The following is a 20,485-nucleotide window of genomic DNA, read 5'->3' on the forward strand; positions in this document are numbered from 1 at the left end:
GCCCAAGCAACCGGCGGTCAGGGCTCCAGAGTGAAGAACCTCCTCACAATACGCGCCGCCTCAAGAATGCACTGCCTTCTGCATGCGACTCTTGATCCAACAGTTAAGCGAAAGCTTCTTAAGATGTTGGTCGAAGCTTTTCGCTATAAGACCATTGACTGAAACAACCATCGGAACAATAGTAGTTGACTCAACATTCCACATGGCGGTAATCTCGTGAGCGAGGTATTTTGATACTTTTTCCTTTTCGGCTTTAACCAGATTATTGTCATGTGGAACAGTAATATCAACAATTATTGCACGACGCACTGACCGATCGACTAGCACTATATCAGGTCTATTGGCTACAATATACCTGTCAGTGATAATCGTCCGGTTCGTGTAACTAAAATATCTTTATTAGGTATCTCACTACACACAATCAGATCAGATAAATAAGAGAGGAGATTGGAGCTTCGACCACGCTGCTCTAATATGGGTTGGCGGGTGTAGACTGTAGAGTGACCTTTGAGGCACGGGGTTGTAACACTACTTCCCATCGCCGCGCTAGTACTGTGGATTGCTGCCCGACCCCGGAATCGAACTCCGGAACTTATTATGCAAAACCATGTAGGCACCAACGAACGTTATAATAATTATGATAATTTAAATCTTTATAAATGGATTTTCAAAACTACCTTTAACGATTTTTAACCGACTTCAAAAAAGGAGATTGTAAATTTTATGCCTTTTTTTAGAAAATTCCTTTTTTGTTTGAAGGAGTAGGTATATTTTCAGAATGCCTACCTAGGCATTCATGTTGCAATATGTCAGCTACAATTGCCGTTAGAAGTTGCCCGTCTAAGAGTACTTATTCATACAAATTCTCATGTATTTCCCAAAGTCTTATGGTAGACGACTTTATAAACTGGTTTATATTAACGTATAAGGATAAATCTTATAATTCTTTTTGCAGGTTTTCTTTTTCCTATTCAGAAACAAGTTCTGTTTTTTTCGAAATGAGATTCTTTTTTTAATTTAAACTATTCATATTCATTGATTATGAAACATGGCTATAACTCACGTGATATAAGGTCGGAGTATGCCCGACTAGTTTCGAACCCATACGGGGCCCTTAGTCATGAGCTGGTTCTTGCAACGTGGCACGACACAAAAATGTAGCCGGTTTTATAATTAATTTAAATGAGAAAATTGTATATCTATCTTAGGAGTAGACACACCTTATGGTAAGTGAAACACTATTGCCTATATCAGAGTAACACAGTTAAAGGTTAGCTTGTCATTTTTAAATAAAATGGTGGTCGTCATTATCAACTCATATTCGGCTCACTGCTGAGCTCGAGTCTCCTCTCAGAATGAGAAGGGTTAGGCCACTACCATGCTGGCCCAATGCGGATTGGCAGACTTCACACACTCAGATAATTAAGAAAGTTCTCTGGTATGCAGGTTTCCTCACGATGTTTTTCCTTCACCGTTTGAGACACGTGATATTTAATTTTTTAAAATGCACACAACTAACTTTGACGTAGTCTACTGATTAACAACTCTACTACTAAAATCAGTTACGTTTCAAATATTAGCAGTCATAGAAAGAAGTAACAAATAGATATTTGCTATGTGTGCGAAGGATACTAACTATTTGTTAGTAGTTTAGTTATTTTTAGCACCTTTGCTCGCTTAGATATTTAATACCTTCGAGCAAAGCTAGGAATTCAAGAAAATTTATCGTTGCGAGGGGTTCAATGCACTTTTCTGCCGTGCGTAACACACTTATTGTATTCAGGATTCTGGATTCTATTTCATATTAAAACAGGGAAATCTTTGACTTGTGTTTTGAAATGCGGATTTAAAGGAGAAAAGGAAACAAAAAAATATTATTTGGTACAGTATTATTGTATAATTGTCATTACAAAAAACATGTCGATGTTAGCAAAAATAATCACAGTCAGACACTTCTATACTATTCTATACTTTACACTCTATTTAGTAGAAAAGCAATGTTGCCCATATGAAAAATAATATTTCCTACAGAAAGTCAATTAATGTGACATAATATACAAACTTAAATTAAGAAAGAAAAATAAATAAATTCTAGAGAAGTTCGCGCTTACATTTTGTAGCAATCACGCCACTCAACGCAATTTGGGAAAAAAAAACATGAAAAGTATAACTTGGTTTGGGTAACGTAGGTACTGTTAAGTTTTTTCTTAAAGTTTAAAATTAAGATAAACACCTACCTACTGACATGATACATTAAAATGTGTGTGTGTGTTTTTTCACAAAATTAATGTAATAATTGCTTTTAAATGTTTAAATAAACAATTCATATTGTTGGTAGTAATGAAAAATCTTATCTTGAAATTTTTCGAGTACAAAAAGTATTAATTTCAAAATTGAAATTAATACTTTTTGTAATGAACAATTAAGCTTCTTCTTGAACCATTGATTGACATTATTATTAATGTAGGTATTATCAAAAATATAAAAAATATGCAGAAATATAAAAAATGTCATTTGTAATTACGTAATTTCAATAACCATACCTTACGCCGTCATTTTTACTCATAATTACATACAAAAATTCAATTAGGTTCCTAATTATATCCTTAAACCTATTCTTATCTGTACATACATAGCTAATAATATATTGCTTCATACAACCATTCCACTAGTTAATTACAATTATATAAACAAAAAGATGGCGCAAATTCATACAAACATTAAATCATAGACATATAAAGTCCATTATTACTTCCCAATAATCTATTCAAAATCCCTCACGGAGAAATGTTTCATACTAAGTTTTACCTAATTTTATGTAATAGGTATAAAACTCGAAAGAGATTAAATAAACATTGTAAAGTACTGAAAAATATGAAATGCAGCCAATAACATTATTAGACCCTAGATTTCTTTATATGTATAATATTTTAAATAATATAAACGTACCATAAAATGACTAATAAATTGTCATAAATATTTTAAGAGTTGCCAAATCAAAAATTGGTGGTAACTGGTAGCTTCTTGTAATTTTAATTGGGATGGAAGAAATTAAAAAAAAATCACCATAACGTCTATGGCACCATCTTATACTATGGTAACTCATTATTCAGGTATTATCTTCGAACATTCAACCATGGTAAAACTCCTTGACAACTATCTATCCAATATAAATTGTTTAGAATTATTTATTAAATATATAATTGTTTAGAACCTAGATAGATACAGAAGAGCGTTGATTTAACGTTCTTCTGTAGAATATAATATTATGACTTGTTATATAGTAAACAAACTGCTTAATAAATATTGCTTCTGCATTGTTATTTTTTTACATTTACCGTCATTTATTGCTTAAAAACGGTATAACAAGTCCGGTCTCAGTTAATTTATGCGCTGTTTAGTAAATATGCATTAAAGGCAGTCTTATTGGTTGATTGTTCGAAGTCTATCATTAACTACCTATACCGGAGGACCCTATAAAAAGCGTTCGACCAATCATAATTGCTAACATTCCCTAAACCTTAGTACTAATGTACTTGCTACTATAAATATAACCTAATATTTACATGTTCGACTAAATAACAGTCATTTAGCTATAAGTACTAGAATTACAATTGATGTGCTAATAATATTCGTAATCGATTTAATTTTTTTATTTTATGTTAGGCAAGAAAAATATTAGAGCTGTGTCTATTTTATAGTCATTTCAAATTTGTGTACGTTCATTATACATTTAATTTATTATTACATTAAATAAATAATTTAAATATTTCTTGTGTGACACAAAAGTTAAGTAAATTATTATTGATGATTTTTGGAAAAAGGCAACATTTTTTAACTCGGTAGTAGAGCGAGTACAAAGGTATTTATGATTTTTAAACGTGGACACACTGACATATTTTTAACCTACTTTCAAAAAGGAGGAGATTCTATGTTCGGCTGTATGTACGTTTTTTTTTTATTATTATGATTGGTAGTTTTTGTTTCATTTAACTGGCAACATTAACATCGATTACGAATATAGAGATACGCAAAATTATAAATTCATTGAGCGGTTGAGCAAATTAACAAATTAACATTGATTTGATGATTCAATTACAATTACATTTCATATATTATCACCTATTTCTATTTTTGTCGTAAATATTACACACTGATAGCCGTTTGAATGTAAGGATAAGGGAAAGGAATATTTTATTATCTCTTTCGCGCATGCTCATAAAAATATTTTCTATCTTGCTTGCTTATAAAGATCATTTTTAATTATTTAGGGATAATGGATAGAAAACTATCTAATTCGTCTATTTGGATTTTGTCAAGGAAATGTATAATTGAGGGTAGGTACATTATTTTGTTCTTAAAGCTTACAATTATATTCACATTGACAATAGCTTAAAGCGATTTGAGCTCAACAATCAACCTCGCTTAAAGCGCAGTATAGTTAACGTAACTACCAAGAATAGAGCTATCCAAGCCAATGTGGCCACGAAACCTAAATACACATCTGGATCTGAGAGTGGCCAGCCTCTAGTCAGCACTGATCGCAAGGCAGATGTCGCCAGTGTGAGGGGCAAGCATAAGGCTATACCTCGCAATGCCCAGGGCATACCTTCAATGGGCCAGATTACCCCACTGAGGAGTAAAGTGGGGTAAAATGAACCAAGGGCAAGTTGGATCGCGTTTCGTTCTAGTTCGCAAGCCGCTGATATGACGAAGCCGAAGCACATCCCGCAAAGACCTGGAAAGGAAATGTAAGGATTTAATATCATATCTCTATCGTATTTTATCATGTTGATATGTTATACATAATTAAAGCCATCGCCATAAATAAACAACACTTTTGGATACAATAGATTTCCTTGTCTAACTCCATTTTTTATATTAAAAGAAACCATGTTAACTAAATAAATGCCTAAATAATAATCATTTTAATTTTCTTTGTTGTGGTTTTCAATAAATTACCTAGTAATTCAATAAATATTTATTCTGAAAAAAATATGTTTAACTATCAAACAATCAAACGTTTCTGAGTAATCTTTACAAAGTCAAGTCAAGATTAGGCTATAAGAAAACTTTATGATTTAAATAGTTAGCATAAAAAAAAATTATTTAAACAGCTAGAATAATGATTTATTTTATACTATCAGAATTACATTATGTATGTTTAAGAACGATGTTGATCATGTCAACTTTCGAAAATACAAAAAATGGAGACATAATCAGTCCATTCGCCCAGAGAGGAGAACCGACACTAAAGGGTACTGTACTCGTCCAAAAAATACTGATTACAGTAAAAAGTTCCAGTTGAATTTGAATCTCATCACCATCATACCTTGCAGCAGCGTCAGCATGATGACGTAGAATATGTTCCCGTTGCTCTTCACCCCGAACACGAGGATCATGAAGATGAGCACCAGCGCCGTCTGACCACACATGACAACGAACTGCGTGACCACGTGCGAGAACAGAATCTCTCCAGGAGACACGCCCGCCACCCAGCTGCGGTCCAGGAGTCCCTCCATGCGCTCCACGATGAGAGCCGACGACGTCAGCGCCACAGCCAGGAAGAACACGATCCTGGAAGTGCAAAATGAGATACTTAGAGCTAAAGTACAGTTTTCTACAATTATAATGCACCTTCTAGCAAGTCTACCTAATGGTTGGTATGCGAAAATCGCCTTTAAAGTATAAACAGTACGAACGATATAATATAAAGGCCGAATCGAAAATATTCTATTTCATTGCGATGGGAGTGATAGGACTAAATGGGAAACCAATATTTTCGATGCCGCTGCTGTTCCTCGACAATGTCTTATTGTCTTCATGAATCATCTCGTAGCTTAAACCAACGAACTTGTATGAAAGGATAGATGAGAATGAAAGAAGCAAGGCAGAGAGGATAGTAGCAAGTGGAAGGATGTGGTCTCTGCCTACCGCTACAGGAATGAACCATGTCTTGCAGACAAGAACAAAGCAGTGTTAAGCCAAATTTGCGGTAGAAATAGGTAAGACCGAGGAGATGTGTCACAAAAAGATACTACTATCACAAGACAACCCCCAATCCGTATGAAATGGGATTTATTGCACACACTAGAAGCCGCACCCGCGACTTTGTCCGCCCTTAGACATCCTTAATCCGAACTAATCGCGAAACCCTTTTTATCGGACCTCTACTAACTATAACCTTGACAAATTTCATATTCATACGTCGAGCGGTTTTCGAGTTTTCTTAATGAATGACCTTTCGCATTTATATATTAAGATTATGACACGCATTAAACACATTAGATATAGATACAGTAATACTTACGTGAGAATGACACCAGGAGCAACGAAGTCGGTAAACGAGGGGTTGTTGTCGCCGTAGATCGGGTCTTTGAAGTCGATGGGGATGTCACCCACCTTCGGGTTATAGTTGCAGGTTTTCAACAGATCCTGGAATAAAGAAAGGAACTCGAGTAAGTATTAGGTTAACAAAAAATTGTTTTAAAATTTATGGAATTAACAAAGATTTAGGATGAAAATTTCAGATTTAAGTTCCACTGTTTCATTGACCACATTAAAACACATTTATTTTAATTTTGAGCGAGTCCTAGAAAAACCTAACTGCCCTACTGGTAAAATTATTTTCGGACATAATAAAAACAGAAAAAAAATCATTTAAAAACGCCTTAAAACAGTCCTTATTCACAGATGGCGTGCAAAGCTTTAATGAGTTGGTATTTTACGAAAAATTGCAAAACCATTACTCTAGTTTTTTTTAATATATTTTTTTTATTGAGAAAGAATACAATACACATACTCGTATGCTAACTTATCCTAATAACTAAACAAATCATACCCACATGAAATGGTGGCAAGAATACTGGCTAAACAGCCAGGCTGATCCTTTGCGCAAGAAATCAGCCAGCCCTTCTGTCATCAGTCGAGGCAACTAGTCGCGATGAAATGACTTTTTGGCATCCATGGTCCAAGGGTCTCCACGGAAAAAGGTACAAAGGTCTACGCGGTTTTCATTTCAGTTTTATACAGTTGTTGCTGTAGTTATTTGCACTTACCTTGGCAAAGTCCCGGTAAGAGAACTGTATGTCCCGGTTGAGCATGAGGCCGATCTGCTGGTTGGACATGTCGAGCCACACTTGTACCTCTGACGACATGATGGTCTCGTTGTCAGCAGTATCCGCTGTCAACATACATGTACATGAATAAATAAAATTAAAAAAATATATATGTATGGGCAGTATGTTGGTGAGTGAGTTACGAAAAATTTTATCGGGCGCAGCGAATAGACGGTGAGAGGGAGAGCTAAGGTTTACTTCAGTTATATGGTCTAAAGCACACTCGTTTTTTTAGTTCCACTTTTGTGTCTTTTGCGAAATATTATTGCCATTGCTTTCGGATTATCGGATCTTCTTTAGCTTACTCCCCGAAAATCAGCTTCATTATATAACAGAGTCCAAATCAGTCTTATCTGTTTGACAACAATGATACGTTGGGTAGATCTATAGATTTTTAGATATAGAGATCAGCTATTTCATTTGTTAGTTTGCCTTGGGGGTTTTATACCTAGGACTATCTAAAACAGAAATTACAAAAAAGTCCGCGACAGTTCCCGCGGGATTAGTGAAAAACTGAAAGCCACGCGGACTTTTCTTATAAAAGACTGACATAGAAAGTTTCTCTAGAAACCGGTGCACTTACCCAAAGCAAGTCTCGCCACAAGAGAGTCAGTATAATTCTCATTGAAGTAAATCGCTCCCCACGCGTCTCCCTCGCGCACGGCGTCGATGGCGGAGTCCAGGTCGGCGTAGTACTGCTTGATGATGGACTGGTTCTTGAGGTGGGCGAGGTAGCGGCAGGAGAGGTTCTTCATGGAGCAGGAGGCGTTGTAGGGACAGTAGCCGTCTAGTACGTGGACGTCGTCGTTTACTACGGCCTGTGGATGAAGATGGATTGTCTTCATTATTACCCCATTTTGATGGCTTACACTGTTGTGAGCCGATCTGCCACGCTGTTTCAACGACTGTTGGAATTATGGTGATAAACTTTAAAGAAATATTAATGATCAAAAAAATACAAAAAAATAAGAAGCTGGTGTGCATCCATCTGCGGTGGTAACAATTGACGACAGATCGGTGCAGTCAGCTTAGCAGGTGGCGATAAATTGATTACGCTCGACGAGGTGTGATCCACACAATTGGTGACTGGCGTTTGTGTTATTCCCTAACGTCTGTTGTCAGCCTGTCAGCCATAAAACATTGCAGTTTTTCTCTTCTTTGCATACACTTAGATACGTTACAAGATCATAATACTCGTAGAATGAGATCCCAGAGCGATCTGACAACCTATTTTCAAAGATGAAACCTTAGGTTTTCAATAGCGTCTCATGTGCTTAGTTTGTGTCACAGAGCAAGTCTCCAAAAACACAGGTATTCAACGTACATGAGACTCTATTAAAGATCTACAACTGTGTGAAAATAAGTTGCATCAGATCGCTCTGGGATCTTGAGCCAAGATGTTCGGGCGAAACCAAACGAGCGTAATTTTGAGAGTTGTCAGTCGAGTAATGTCAGTCGTGTAATTTCGGTCGCAGAAATTCGTGTGTAAGTCGAAACACAACTCATTTAGCGACGCCGTGTGGCAGGAACTGGACTTTTGAGTACGAAATTACTCGGCTGAAAACTCACAGTATGTTCTTCTGTATCAACACTTACCAGTCTGAGTCCGCTGGGGTCGCGACCAATAGCCAGGCAGAAGAGGATGACCTGCATGACGGGCAGCGCGAAGATAAACAGCATCACGCCGATGTTGCGCCACATGCGCAGGAAGTTCTTCTGGATTAGCGCTTTGATCTTGCCGCGAGATGTAAACTGGAATTAATAGACAGATTTTTATAGTAACAGTTATCAGAACAGGCAGATAAAGCACTTGATTTAACCAGAATATGATAAGAAACCTAAGCTAACTTATACTAATAGCTAAACGAATCAAGTCCCCGCGGAATGGTGGCAAGAATACTGGCTGAATTTCCGCGTTGGACAGCCATACTTGATTTTAGGAGCTTAGGTGAAAAAACCCTATATATTGCCAAGAATGCCTATCGTTTAAGTGTACTGATATAATTATAACAACTTATACAAATACAAATACAAATACAAATAGCCTTTATTACTGATAATAAGATACATTTCATAATTATTATTAGTATTTTACATTTCATTATAATCATCATCATAATTTATAATTTAGCAAAGTAATACCCATAATGTAATTAATACTTATTTCATGCATTTAATTTTGAAGTTATTAATATTATTTTATATAGTTATTTTATAAATCAATTTATTCTACTCTTCGACATCGGTATCAGAATTATCAATTTGCCTTTTGGCATAGGCCTCCCCTAGGCTTTTCCATGTATCTCTGTTTGCAGCTTTTCTTTGCCATGTTGTTCCAGCTACCTTTCTGATATCGTCCTCCCATCTTATTTTTTGTCGTCCTTTCTTCCTTTTTCCATCTCGAGGGTACCATTCAGTACCGTTCTTTGTCCATTTTTCCTTTTTATTTCTTATCATGTGGCCCACCCAATTCCATTTAAGCTTTTTCACTGTGTAAGTGACATCTGTGACTTTTGTCTTACTTCTTATATTTTTAAGTTTAATTTTATCTTTTAACTTGAAGTTTAGAATGCTTCTCTCCATTTTGTTCTGACACACTCTGAGTGCTCCACCCTGCTTGCTAGTAAGGGCCCAGGTTTGTGCTCCGTAGGTTAAACATGGTAATATGCAGGAGTTGAACACTGTAGTCTTGTCTTTAAGGGGTATCTGTGGGTTCTTCATTACTTCCTTTAAAGACCAGAATCTTTTCCAGGCTTTATTTATTCTGATGTTTATTTCTTTCTGCATTTGGTTTTCTGGTGCAATGATTTGCCCTAAGTATGTATATTCATCAACATATTCTATTTGATGTAGGTTTAATAAAATGGGTGTTTTAGTATTGTTTGTCATTAGTTTGGTTTTATCTAAATTCATAGTCAGACCCACATTTTTGCTTTCTCTTTCTAATTGCTGTAGCATAGTTTTTAAGCCTTCTTGGTTTTCGTTAATCACAATCAGGTCGTCTGCGAATCTAAGGTGGTTAAGCTTTTCGCCATTTACATTTATTCCAAATTCAGTCCAATTAATTTTTTTAAATATATACTCTAATACAGCCGAGAATAACTTTGGTGAAAGGGGGTCGCCTTGCCGTACTCCTTTTTTTATTCTGAAGGCAGCACCTTTCCTTTCAGTTTGAATTTTTGCAGTTGAGTCCTTGTATATGTTTTTTATTATTCTGATATATTTTGGATGTACTCCTTGAGAGTTTAAAGCGTCCCAAATATGTGCATGTGTTAAAGAGTCGAATGCCTTACTGTAATCTACAAATGCCAAATAGTAAGTTTTCCCGTATTCATTGCTTTTTTGGATAATTTGTTTTATGACATGAATATGGTCCATTGTAGAGAAGTCGCTTCGGAATCCAGCCTGTTCTCTCGGCTGATTTTCGTCCAATACTGAGCTAATTCTGTTCAATATTACCTTCGCAAATACTTTATATAAATTGGAGATCAGGCTGATTGGCCTGTAGTTGTTTATTTCTGCCTTGTCGCCTTTCTTATGGAGCAATATTATGGTTGACGATGTCCATTGTTGTGGTATTATTTCTTTAGATATTATTTCGTTGTATATATATGTTATATCTTTAATTATGTAGTCTAGGCACCCTTTTAGAATTTCATTTGTTATCCCATCATCTCCAGGGGCTTTGTAGTTTTTCTGGGACAATATTGCGGTTCTTACTTCGGCTTCTAATATAGGGAGAATATCTTCTTCGTCATTTCCTTGTAAATATTGAATGTTTTTGTAGTCTACATCATCGTACAGTTTGCTATAAAATGTTGTTGCTATTTCCATTATTTCAGGTCGTTTTGTTTCTTTCCTGTCAGATGGCTTGCTTTTGATGTACGGAATCCAACAGGTATTCTCTCTCAATTCTTTCAGGGCTTTCTTTATTCCTCCCGATTTTTCGATGTGGTATTGGATAGATCTATTTCTAATCTGTTTCCTATGTGACCTAATTTTTTCATTTATTTGTTTGCTTAGCTGCGTTATTTGTGATCTATTTTGTTTTCTATTTCCCAATAGAGTTTTCCTGGCGTCAATGAGATGTCTGGCTTCCTGACCAATCTTATCTCTATTGTTTTTCGAGATATGTAGTTTTCTAGAAACTTTTTGAAGCGCTTCCTCTAGTATATTATATTTTTCTTGTATACTTTCCTTCTTGTTGTAATTCAGAAAATTATCTTTCCATGTTACAAACAAGTTTTCTGGAACGGGGAGTGGAATTTGATGTGGTGTACTTCCTTTCTTGGTGTACTGTCTTCTCTTCTTTACCTCATTTATGTAGATTGCTCCTCTTACCATTCGGTGGTTTGTGTTGAAATTTAACTTATTAATTATGTTTATATCCTTGAAGAATTGTGGTTTATTAGATAACAGGAAATCTATTTCATTCTTCACATTTCCATCAGGAGACATCCAGGTCCATTTTTTATTTTTGTTTTTCTTGTAAAAGCTATTTAGGATCTTTAGGTTATGTGCCTGGGCTAGACGTACTAGTCTTTGACCGTTATTATTTCTTTTTCCAGTGCTGAATCAACCTAGTATACTGTCTTCGTTTGTTAGTCTCTCACCTATCTGTCCATTGAAGTCCCCCATCAGGACAATTGCTTTGTGTGCACCTGCGAGGGTCCTTTCCAGGTTTTCGTAGAAGTTATCTTTTACGTCCTTAGATGCTACCTCTGTAGGTGCATATATTTGGATTATTGATATAGTTTCATACCCAGGCAGGTTAATATTTAGTTGTGCAATTCTTTCTGATATTCCAACGAAGGACTGTATATATTCACTGTAGCTTTTTTTAATAATGAAGCCGACACCGTGTAGGCCTGGTGTGTTTCCTATATGATAGAAAATGAAGTTTTCATGCTGTTCAATTTTTTCGCCCATTCTCCTCACTTCGCTTAGGCCAATAATGTCCCAATTTATAAAACCCAAGGCATATTCCAGTTCTTGTAGGGATTCGTCTGTTCTTAGGGTCCTGGTGTTAAGAGTTGAAATGTAAATGCTTTTTCTCTTATCTTGACTACATATTTTTCCTTTTTTATTGGTTTCATGTATAGTGTCGTGTTCGTTTGTGTTTTGCTTTTTAGGGGGGGGTGATCCTAGGGGGTTTTGGTCTCTTGCCCCACGGTGACCAGCCGGGTTGGGGTGCTTTTTCTTTTCCAGATGGTTTTTGTTTATTGTCATTGCGTTTGTCCGGTTACCGATGCCTCGAGATTCCTATGCTTTTGGTTTACTTGTTTCTGTGAGAAAACATATACATCAATGCTCAAATGGTTGAAAACGCTACCCATTGTCATACTTCATCTTAGGATCTTAAGTGAAAAACCATATGTAACAACTTATACGTCAATGCTCAAATAGTTAGAAAACGCTACCCATTGTCACTTGCAATTCCAAAACCACTGGTAATGCGAGAACATTCGATGCTGCTGCTAACTTGCTTGCTTTGACAGAATTAAGAACAAATAATTAATTATCTGTGAAATAACTGAGTGAAAATATTGTACAGATTTAAAATTACACGAAGGAAGCAGTGGCGTAGCCAGGTAACCTAGGGCCCTGGTGCAAATGAAAAAATGAGACCCCACAATACCTATTTAAACTAGTACTGTCTGTAATACACATACTTAAAAATTTTAAGCTACAGCTCTTGTTCGTTGTCCAAATTTCCTAAGATCAGTTCGACCGTGATTTGACCGTGTTCTTGTAAAGATTCGAAAACCCTGGGGCATTGCACTGCCTAGCCCCTGGGTAGCTATGTCATTGAAAGGAGGGTGTAAAATAATGAAACTTACATTGAAACAACCTCCGCAATCTTCGCATTCCGACTTCACCACTTCTGTCATCTTTCCAGGCAGCTGAAACAGAGTATGTTCACAAGAGTGAGACTAAAGATAATAACCATTGTGCTTGTAAGAGTTTATAATTAACGCAAAAATAAAAAAAATATTGATTACAATAAACAAAACATTTCAGATTGCTACTAATCACGAAAATCTGATTTTTCTTATCCTCTGCTCTTTGCAGAAAAAGATCAATACAGAGTTATGTCAAGTGATATCTAGGCATTCCCTTGAACATTTTTTTTTTATTCTTTACAAGTTAGCCCTTGACTACAATTTCACCTGATGGTAAGTGATGATGCAGTCTAAGATGTAAGCGGCCTAACTTGTTAGGACGAGGATGAAAATCCACACCCCTTTCGGTTTCTACACGGCATCGTACCGGAACGCTAAATCGCTTGGCGGTACGTCTTTGCCGGTAGGGTGGTAACTAGCCACGGCCGATGCCTCCCACCAGCCAGACCTGGACAAATTAAGAAAATCTCAATCTGCCCAGCCAGGGATCGAACCCAGGACCTCCGTTTTGTAAATCCACCGCGCATACCACTGCGTCACGGAGGCCGTCAAATGCGCACATGCGGCTAAGTAGGAGTAAAATATATACTACGAGCAAGTATAGTAAAAGAATTATTGCAATCCAGTGGCGTAGCGTGCCTTAGAGGGGCCCTGTATCAAAATTAGTTGTGGGGCCCAAAAGACGAGCGGCAAAACTCGAAAAATCTCTTCTGTTTTTTATTTACTATACCATATAGTATTGCTTTTTTACTTTTGTAATTTCTGCAGTTTTTAATGTTTTTTTTTCGGGAAGCACCACCCAGACACTTAAGGGCTCCTGTAGTCCGGGGTCCCGTATCTATACTAATATTATAAAGCTGAAGAGTTTGTTTGATTGAACGCGCTAATCTCAAGAATTATTGGTTCGATTTGAAAAATTTTTTCAGTGTTAGATAGCCCATTTGAGAGACGTGATAGCCCAGTGGATATGACCTCTGCCTCCATTTCCGGAGGGTGTGGGTTCGAATCCGGTCCGGGGGATGCACCTCTAACTTTTCAGTTCTGTGCATTTTAAGAAATTAAATATCACGTGTCTCAAACGGTGAAGGAAAACTGCATATCAACTGCATATGCATCGTGAGGAAACCTGCATACCAGAGAATTTCTTAATTCTCTGCGTGTGTGAAGTCTGCCAATCCGCATTGGGCCTGCGTGGTGGACTATTGGCCTAACCCCTCTCATTCTGAGAGGAGACTCGAGCTCAGCAGTGAGCCGTATATGGGTTGATAACGACGAGATAGCCCATTTATTGAGGAAGGCTAAAGGCTATATATTTTATCCCCACATTCCCACGGGAACGAGAACCACGCGGGTGAAATCGCGCGACGTCAGCTAGTAATTGATAGGGCTGATAGGCACCTGTTGCAGTCATACGGAGAAAATAGAAAGATAATTAACTAGATCCCAAAGGATGTGGCTTCTTTATTTTTTTTCTTTCTACTCATTACGAAACTTATGTACTGTAGATTAGTATTCTACCAAATTGCAAAGAGGACAATACGAGCAGAAAAGGTAGGTAAGTGTTAATATATTGTTAGGGACGTGTTTTTTTGGAACTACTCAACCCTACACCTAGATTAAAAGCTCTTAAATCTCTGCTTGTTATGTCTCTACCACGATAATCCGTGGAATGCTAAGATAGTCGTAATTGCCATAAAATTCCGCATAATAATTACTTACTGCTTAGTCAATATTAGAAACAATGTTTACCCCTACTTACTTTAGTAGAACTGTTAAGTTATAAAATAAGATGTTTTAAATTGAATATTATAGCACGAGAACACGAAAGAATCATAATATAGTTAAAGTGTCCGTGTCTGATGAACATTAAACTCCAAAGACAATTAAAGAATATCCATTTATTTTCATAATGTCGTCGCGCGCCATGTTTTATTGTACAAATCCGGTTTACTTCGGTGTTATCAAAGCTAAATCGCACATTAAGAACATCAAATAGTTTTAACGATCAAGTAGGTACACTACGAAAAATTAACTTAAGTTTCTAGAACGTCAAGTTTTTTTATCAAGGTCTTAAATCGTGCTTTCAGTAGTTCGTGAATTCATTGAGAAATTAACTTTACTAATCTTTTAGTTAAGCTTCTATAGTTACCGAATGTTATCGCCGTTTAGTGTTGTAAATAGTAGTCTGTGACAGATATGACGTCGCTCGATCTAGTGTCGGCTTCAGTGTGCTCGTGGCGTTCGAGCCGTCCACATCTCTTGTTGTGTAATTCTTTATGGGTTACTTGGGATAGGCGGGGAGAGTGACTTGAGTGGAAAAGGGAAGTGTTTGTATATGTACAGTCAAAGGTACCTTTAACCCTACACACATCGTTCACAAGTACGTGACTCCACTCAAGGTCATTCTCTGCCATTCTAGGATCTTATTTTGGTTACAGTTTGATTTATTAATTAAGTTGTCCTGACAAGTGTTGTGAATCATAACCTTTGTTCGACATTAGTTTTCTTATATTTGTAATCACCTTTTGAGTCCTATAATACGAAGTGGCTTACATTTGGAGTGAAAAATTGTTAGGTGTTGCGGGTCCATAGGTTATTAGTCTAAGGATAATAATAATCTGTCAACTCACGTCTCCATTGGATCCAGCAGCGTGGTCCACGATCAGCACCTCCTTGCTCTGGTGGAAGTTGAGTCCCACCACCTGCGCGTCCTCCGCCGCGTAGGGCGCCTCCTCTCGCTTCGACATCTTGTTGAGCCCTAGGCCTCCGCTGACGTTCAGTTCCACCACTTGGTTCGCCTGACCTACGGATAAGGAAAAGAGATATATTAGACAGGATATTATGTTTAGTGATAGTCGAACATGTTGTCTCTTCGGGTGCTTCGGATGACACGCGAATATTACCGTAGATGCGTTATTAGGGTACAGATACATACCCTGGGAAAGCGTTTGCAGTGGTGGCTGCTGATAGCGGAAGTTAAAAAGGAACACTTTTCTCATCCCTCATCCCTATACTCTAGAAGAGTACTAGAGATGTAGTGCAGTGGAGGCAACGGTGCCATTGTTTACCCCGGAACCTAACAAAATGTCGTTTGACCGAGGGAAAAAGTACCACATAATTCCTTTTCTCCCCATAAGAAATCAAAGATACCTTGCTATGTTCTGTATCCTCGGATTACACACGATAATGCTTATAATGATTATCAATCATCCTGAAGGTAGATAGATCAAGATTCTGCAAGGGGGAGTTATCGGAGAAAGATTTTCATCACCCCAAGTGGAGTGTGTAGTGCAATGAAGGCTACGGCGACAGAACTCCCGGAGCCTACTATAATCTTCCGAGAGGAAGAGTCCTACATTCCCCTCCTTCCCACCAAAGCAGAAATAATAAAACAGAACAGTCTTCTCGGACCAAGGCGCTTTTGGAACCCTCGTAACTATAATTTTAAGTTTTCGACTTTTTTATAATAATTCATCATCATCATCATGTTGAACGGGAAGTAGTTCGTAGGTAGTACTTAGTAAACGTCCATTAAGCACGGATTGTGCCAGAGGGCCGGATTAAGAAGGTCTTAGGGCAGACGAAGTCGCGGGCGTCCACTTATTATGACTTGACCAACTTGACGTTTCAAAAGTGCTTGTAAACTAAGCCTAATTGAAATAAATGAATTTTCATTTGATTTGACTGAACAGCATTTCGCAATGACAGTGTCAAAGCGGCACAAGGTTGTGCACACAGACAGTTCCGCCGACGATTATGTGTTGCGTCGGGTTGCCTTGCTTTGTTCTGTCTCCTCGGATTGCACGCGAGTTGCTGATGATGCAATGATGGTCATTTGTTTATTGGAACAGAAATATGTCATTTATTGACGTTTAGATACGTCTGGGAGTCTTCCTAATTGACGATTTTCCAAAAAATAAATTGGCTTTTATTATGAAGTTGTATGTTATTCCGACGAATGCACCTAGTCTACAATTCGTAACGAGTACCTACGTCTCCCAATCTAATGTTATTACAGTAATCATTGGCAAACTAAGAACTACCCACCTTATGGTTAGTGGAAACCATTGCTTATTAACAGTGAAACACTTTGAATTGAAGGACAACGACTAACCAAATGCCAACCTGTGTGTGTGACGAAGATGTGTCCAACAACCTGAGAGGTAGGTGTCAACTGTCAAACCTCATATGCCTTTCGCCCGGAACACAATAATGCTGACTTTTTCTGTTACAGTTTAGCAGAATACTTTAGGTTGGTTGGAAAGAGAAAAGAAACCAAGTTCCATGGAAAATTAATGCAGACAGAAGATTTGTCGCATTTATACGATTTGCCAAATTAGACATTAATGCTTGGCAAATGGCTTCCAGGTTGGAACCCTTGTAGGGATGATACTTACCCTGTCTCCGGGAGAGCTTGAGGAAGACATCCTCCAGCGAGATGCAGCTGTACATGGTAAGCAGCGCTTGGGGCGACTCCTCCGCCAACAGCCGACCGCTACGCATCAGACCGATCTGGATACGAGAGAAACATTTATTAGACGCTTTTCAAGGTAAGTACTGCCTGCCATTCTTTTGTAGCAGTAGCGCAGATTTTTGTTGTTTTTTTTTCATTTATACTAATATTACAAAGCTTAAGAGTTTGTTTGTTTGTTTGTTTGTTTGATTGAACGCGCTAATCTCAGGAACTACTGGTCCAATTTCAAAAATTCTTTCAGTTTATTAGATAGCCCATTTATCGAGGAAGGCTATAGGCTATATACTATCCCCATATTCCTACGGGAACGGGAACCACGCGGGTGAAACCGCGCGGTGTCAGCTAGTTTAAAGATAAATGGGCCACTGCCATGTGGGCCTGTGATATTCACCACGTCATACGAGCATTTTAAAATAAAGACAAATGTTGACAAATAGTGGCTATATAGCGACAACATAATAGAAATCATTGCTCTAACTTTCGTCCCATCTCAACGAAAGAGAGTGATATTTTCGCTGCGGCCGCTATTGATAGACGTCATCAATCTCTTTCAAATATCCTTATCGTCTGCCAATCCATCCTCGCATCATTTTACAAGCTGAGTACTCAATTTCTTCTCTGTCTTCCCCTTCCTTTTCTCTGGCTCTTGAATACCGTTATATACTCTTTTTTTGATCGATGCCTTCAAAAGGTTGGTTTGAACCAGACAATAATATTAGGTAACAGTAAATAGGTTAATTAGGGTGACTTGTCCTTAATAACTTTAATAAATTAAGTCACCTTCATTTAACTTAAACTATGTGTCACATGCTTAATTTGTTTTAAAGAATTGAAGGGGAATTTTCTTTTGTGAAGTCATTAAAGACTTTCGAACATTACAAATGGAATTTTGGTGGTACTCGGGAGAGTTTTGAATGAAATCGTAATTGAATCGAATTGCATGCTATCTGGTGATCATACATTGTAGTTTGGTAACGCACGCCATGGTTGCGTAATGGAAAGAAAGTGATCTGTGTTGTAAACTTTATTGGGGAAAAGATGAAATTTGTAACTTAGATGCATCGATTTTGATTGCCTCATTGGTTCAGGTAACTGTCTTATAGTAATCATTGTTAGAATAATAGCAGATAACGCGCGATTAATTGAAGATATTGAAAAAAAAACCATTACCCGTTTAGGAGTATAGCAGGTAGGTATAGGCACAGTGTTTATAATTATTTTAAACTACTAATAGATGGCATTTTGAAACAAACCCTTACTGTACACATCAAGAACCTGTCGCGATGCAGTCATGCCTGTGGCTCATAGATGGCACTGTTTTTTAATTTTTGATAGAAGTTTTACTTCAGTCGAGTGGTTTACAGCACACTTGTTTTTTCCTTTTTTATGAGACACTAGCAGACGCCGCGTGTAGATAGAATATCACTCGGGGATAGTGTAGCTTTCCAACAATGAAATATTTTTTTAAATCGGTTCAGTAGTTTCAGAACCTATTCAATACAAACAAACAAATCTTTCCTCTCTATAATATTAGTATACATGTCGGTGTATTGTGATGAAGATACTCACGCAGTGCGCCTGGCGAGCCTCCTCGATGTAGTGGGTGGTGATGATGACGGTCTTGTCTCCGGAGCTGGTGATGCGCACCAGGTGCGTCCAGATGGACTGGCGCAGCAGCGGGTCCACGCCCACCGTGGGCTCGTCCAGGATCAGCAGCTCGGGGTCGTGCATCAGCGCCACGGCGAAGGAAACTCGCCGCTGCTGCCCACCGCTGGAAGATAAAAATATGTATTTATTTATTTATGTATAGTTTAGTGAGTCGCGAAGCTGAAGTGGCAATAGGCAGGCCACATAGTGCGAAGAGCCGATGTACGTTGGTGTCCAAGGTGCTGGAAAGGCGACCCCGCACCGGAAAGCGCAGTGTTGGTCGACCCCCCTCTAGGTGGACCGAGGACATCAAGCGGGTTGCAGGAAGCAGCTGGATGCTCGAATGATATTTTACAAGATACATAATTTTGGAGAGTGTTATCAGAAACCATTCGAGCTAACCATCCTCAGCATTGTACCATAGCCATGCAAGGCAACGTTTTTTCATCCCTATAATCTCTAGAAGGATCTCGGCAAGGATTTTATGAAATAATCTTTTATACGTACTTCAGACCTGCAGTTTTAACCTGCACAGTAAACATCTTCAGTTACGTAGTTTTTTTTTATTTTAGATTAGACAGAACTGTACAGTGTAAGTACACTCAAAACTGCGCAGTTAAAACTGAAGGTCTGTAGCCCGTATAAGCAGACAAAGACACGGCGTCCGCTAGGAACGTAACAAAAACTTACAAACACTTATTATGTTCGTAGAGCGTTATATTTTTTGCAATTTGCGAAAACAAAAAATCCTACCTAAATAAAGGAATATATTTCTGTTGGTTTACAAAAACTGCCTAACGTTATAGCTTGGCATCCTAATGAGATACCTAAATGAATTTTGAATTTAAACTCGGAAAAAGGAGACATTGTAGTTGGATACTCAGACCTCAAAAGTATCATTAAAATTGGATAATGATAATGATAATAATCAAGTACGTACTATTAGTAAAATAAAGATGTTTTTCTTTCTTCCAAATACTCGGAAGAAGTCAATGAAACAAAACCAAAATAGTCATACGACCGCAAATACAATAGTCCCCAATAGGGACGATGACAGTTTTTTAAATTGTATATAAATTAAGAGTAAGCTAATAGTAAAGCAATTTTTTAAAAGGCACAGGGTATCTGCGATCATTACTTTCAGAGCTACAGGGATTTAAAGGGACAGATTTGCGGCGCTGCCGCGGATCCCTGAAAAACGCCCTATACAAAATGGTACGAACTAATGACTACATAATCGTTAGATTTGTATGTGCGTTCAAACAAAATTACTAATATCTTTGTTATTTGTGCGTTTATGTTTATAGTCCATCTATTAAAAAATGTCACATTTAATGTAAGGA

The 20,485-nt window shown here is 37.6% G+C and overlaps 1 protein-coding gene across 2 annotated transcripts in view; it reads right to left on the minus strand.

Annotated features, from left to right (window-relative positions):
* Positions 1–1,872: 1,872 nt before the first annotated feature.
* Positions 1,873–20,485, minus strand: part of LOC112050296 (ABC transporter G family member 23) — a 104,631-nt gene continuing 86,018 nt past the window's right edge. For both annotated transcript variants that reach the window (XM_024088529.2, XM_052889079.1), the window contains 10 exons: positions 19,065–19,266; positions 17,419–17,533; positions 15,652–15,824; positions 12,959–13,021; positions 8,715–8,870; positions 7,702–7,936; positions 7,059–7,183; positions 6,311–6,435; positions 5,333–5,577; positions 1,873–4,738 (listed from right to left, as the gene is read on the minus strand). In XM_024088529.2, coding sequence (XP_023944297.1) covers positions 4,416–4,738; positions 5,333–5,577; positions 6,311–6,435; positions 7,059–7,183; positions 7,702–7,936; positions 8,715–8,870; positions 12,959–13,021; positions 15,652–15,824; positions 17,419–17,533; positions 19,065–19,266 — 1,762 coding nt within the window. In that variant the 3' untranslated portion in view covers positions 1,873–4,415. The remainder of the gene's footprint in view (positions 4,739–5,332; positions 5,578–6,310; positions 6,436–7,058; positions 7,184–7,701; positions 7,937–8,714; positions 8,871–12,958; positions 13,022–15,651; positions 15,825–17,418; positions 17,534–19,064; positions 19,267–20,485) is intronic.

Source organism: Bicyclus anynana, chromosome 24 (assembly GCF_947172395.1).
Source record: "Bicyclus anynana chromosome 24, ilBicAnyn1.1, whole genome shotgun sequence".
NCBI lineage: Eukaryota > Metazoa > Arthropoda > Insecta > Lepidoptera > Nymphalidae > Bicyclus > Bicyclus anynana.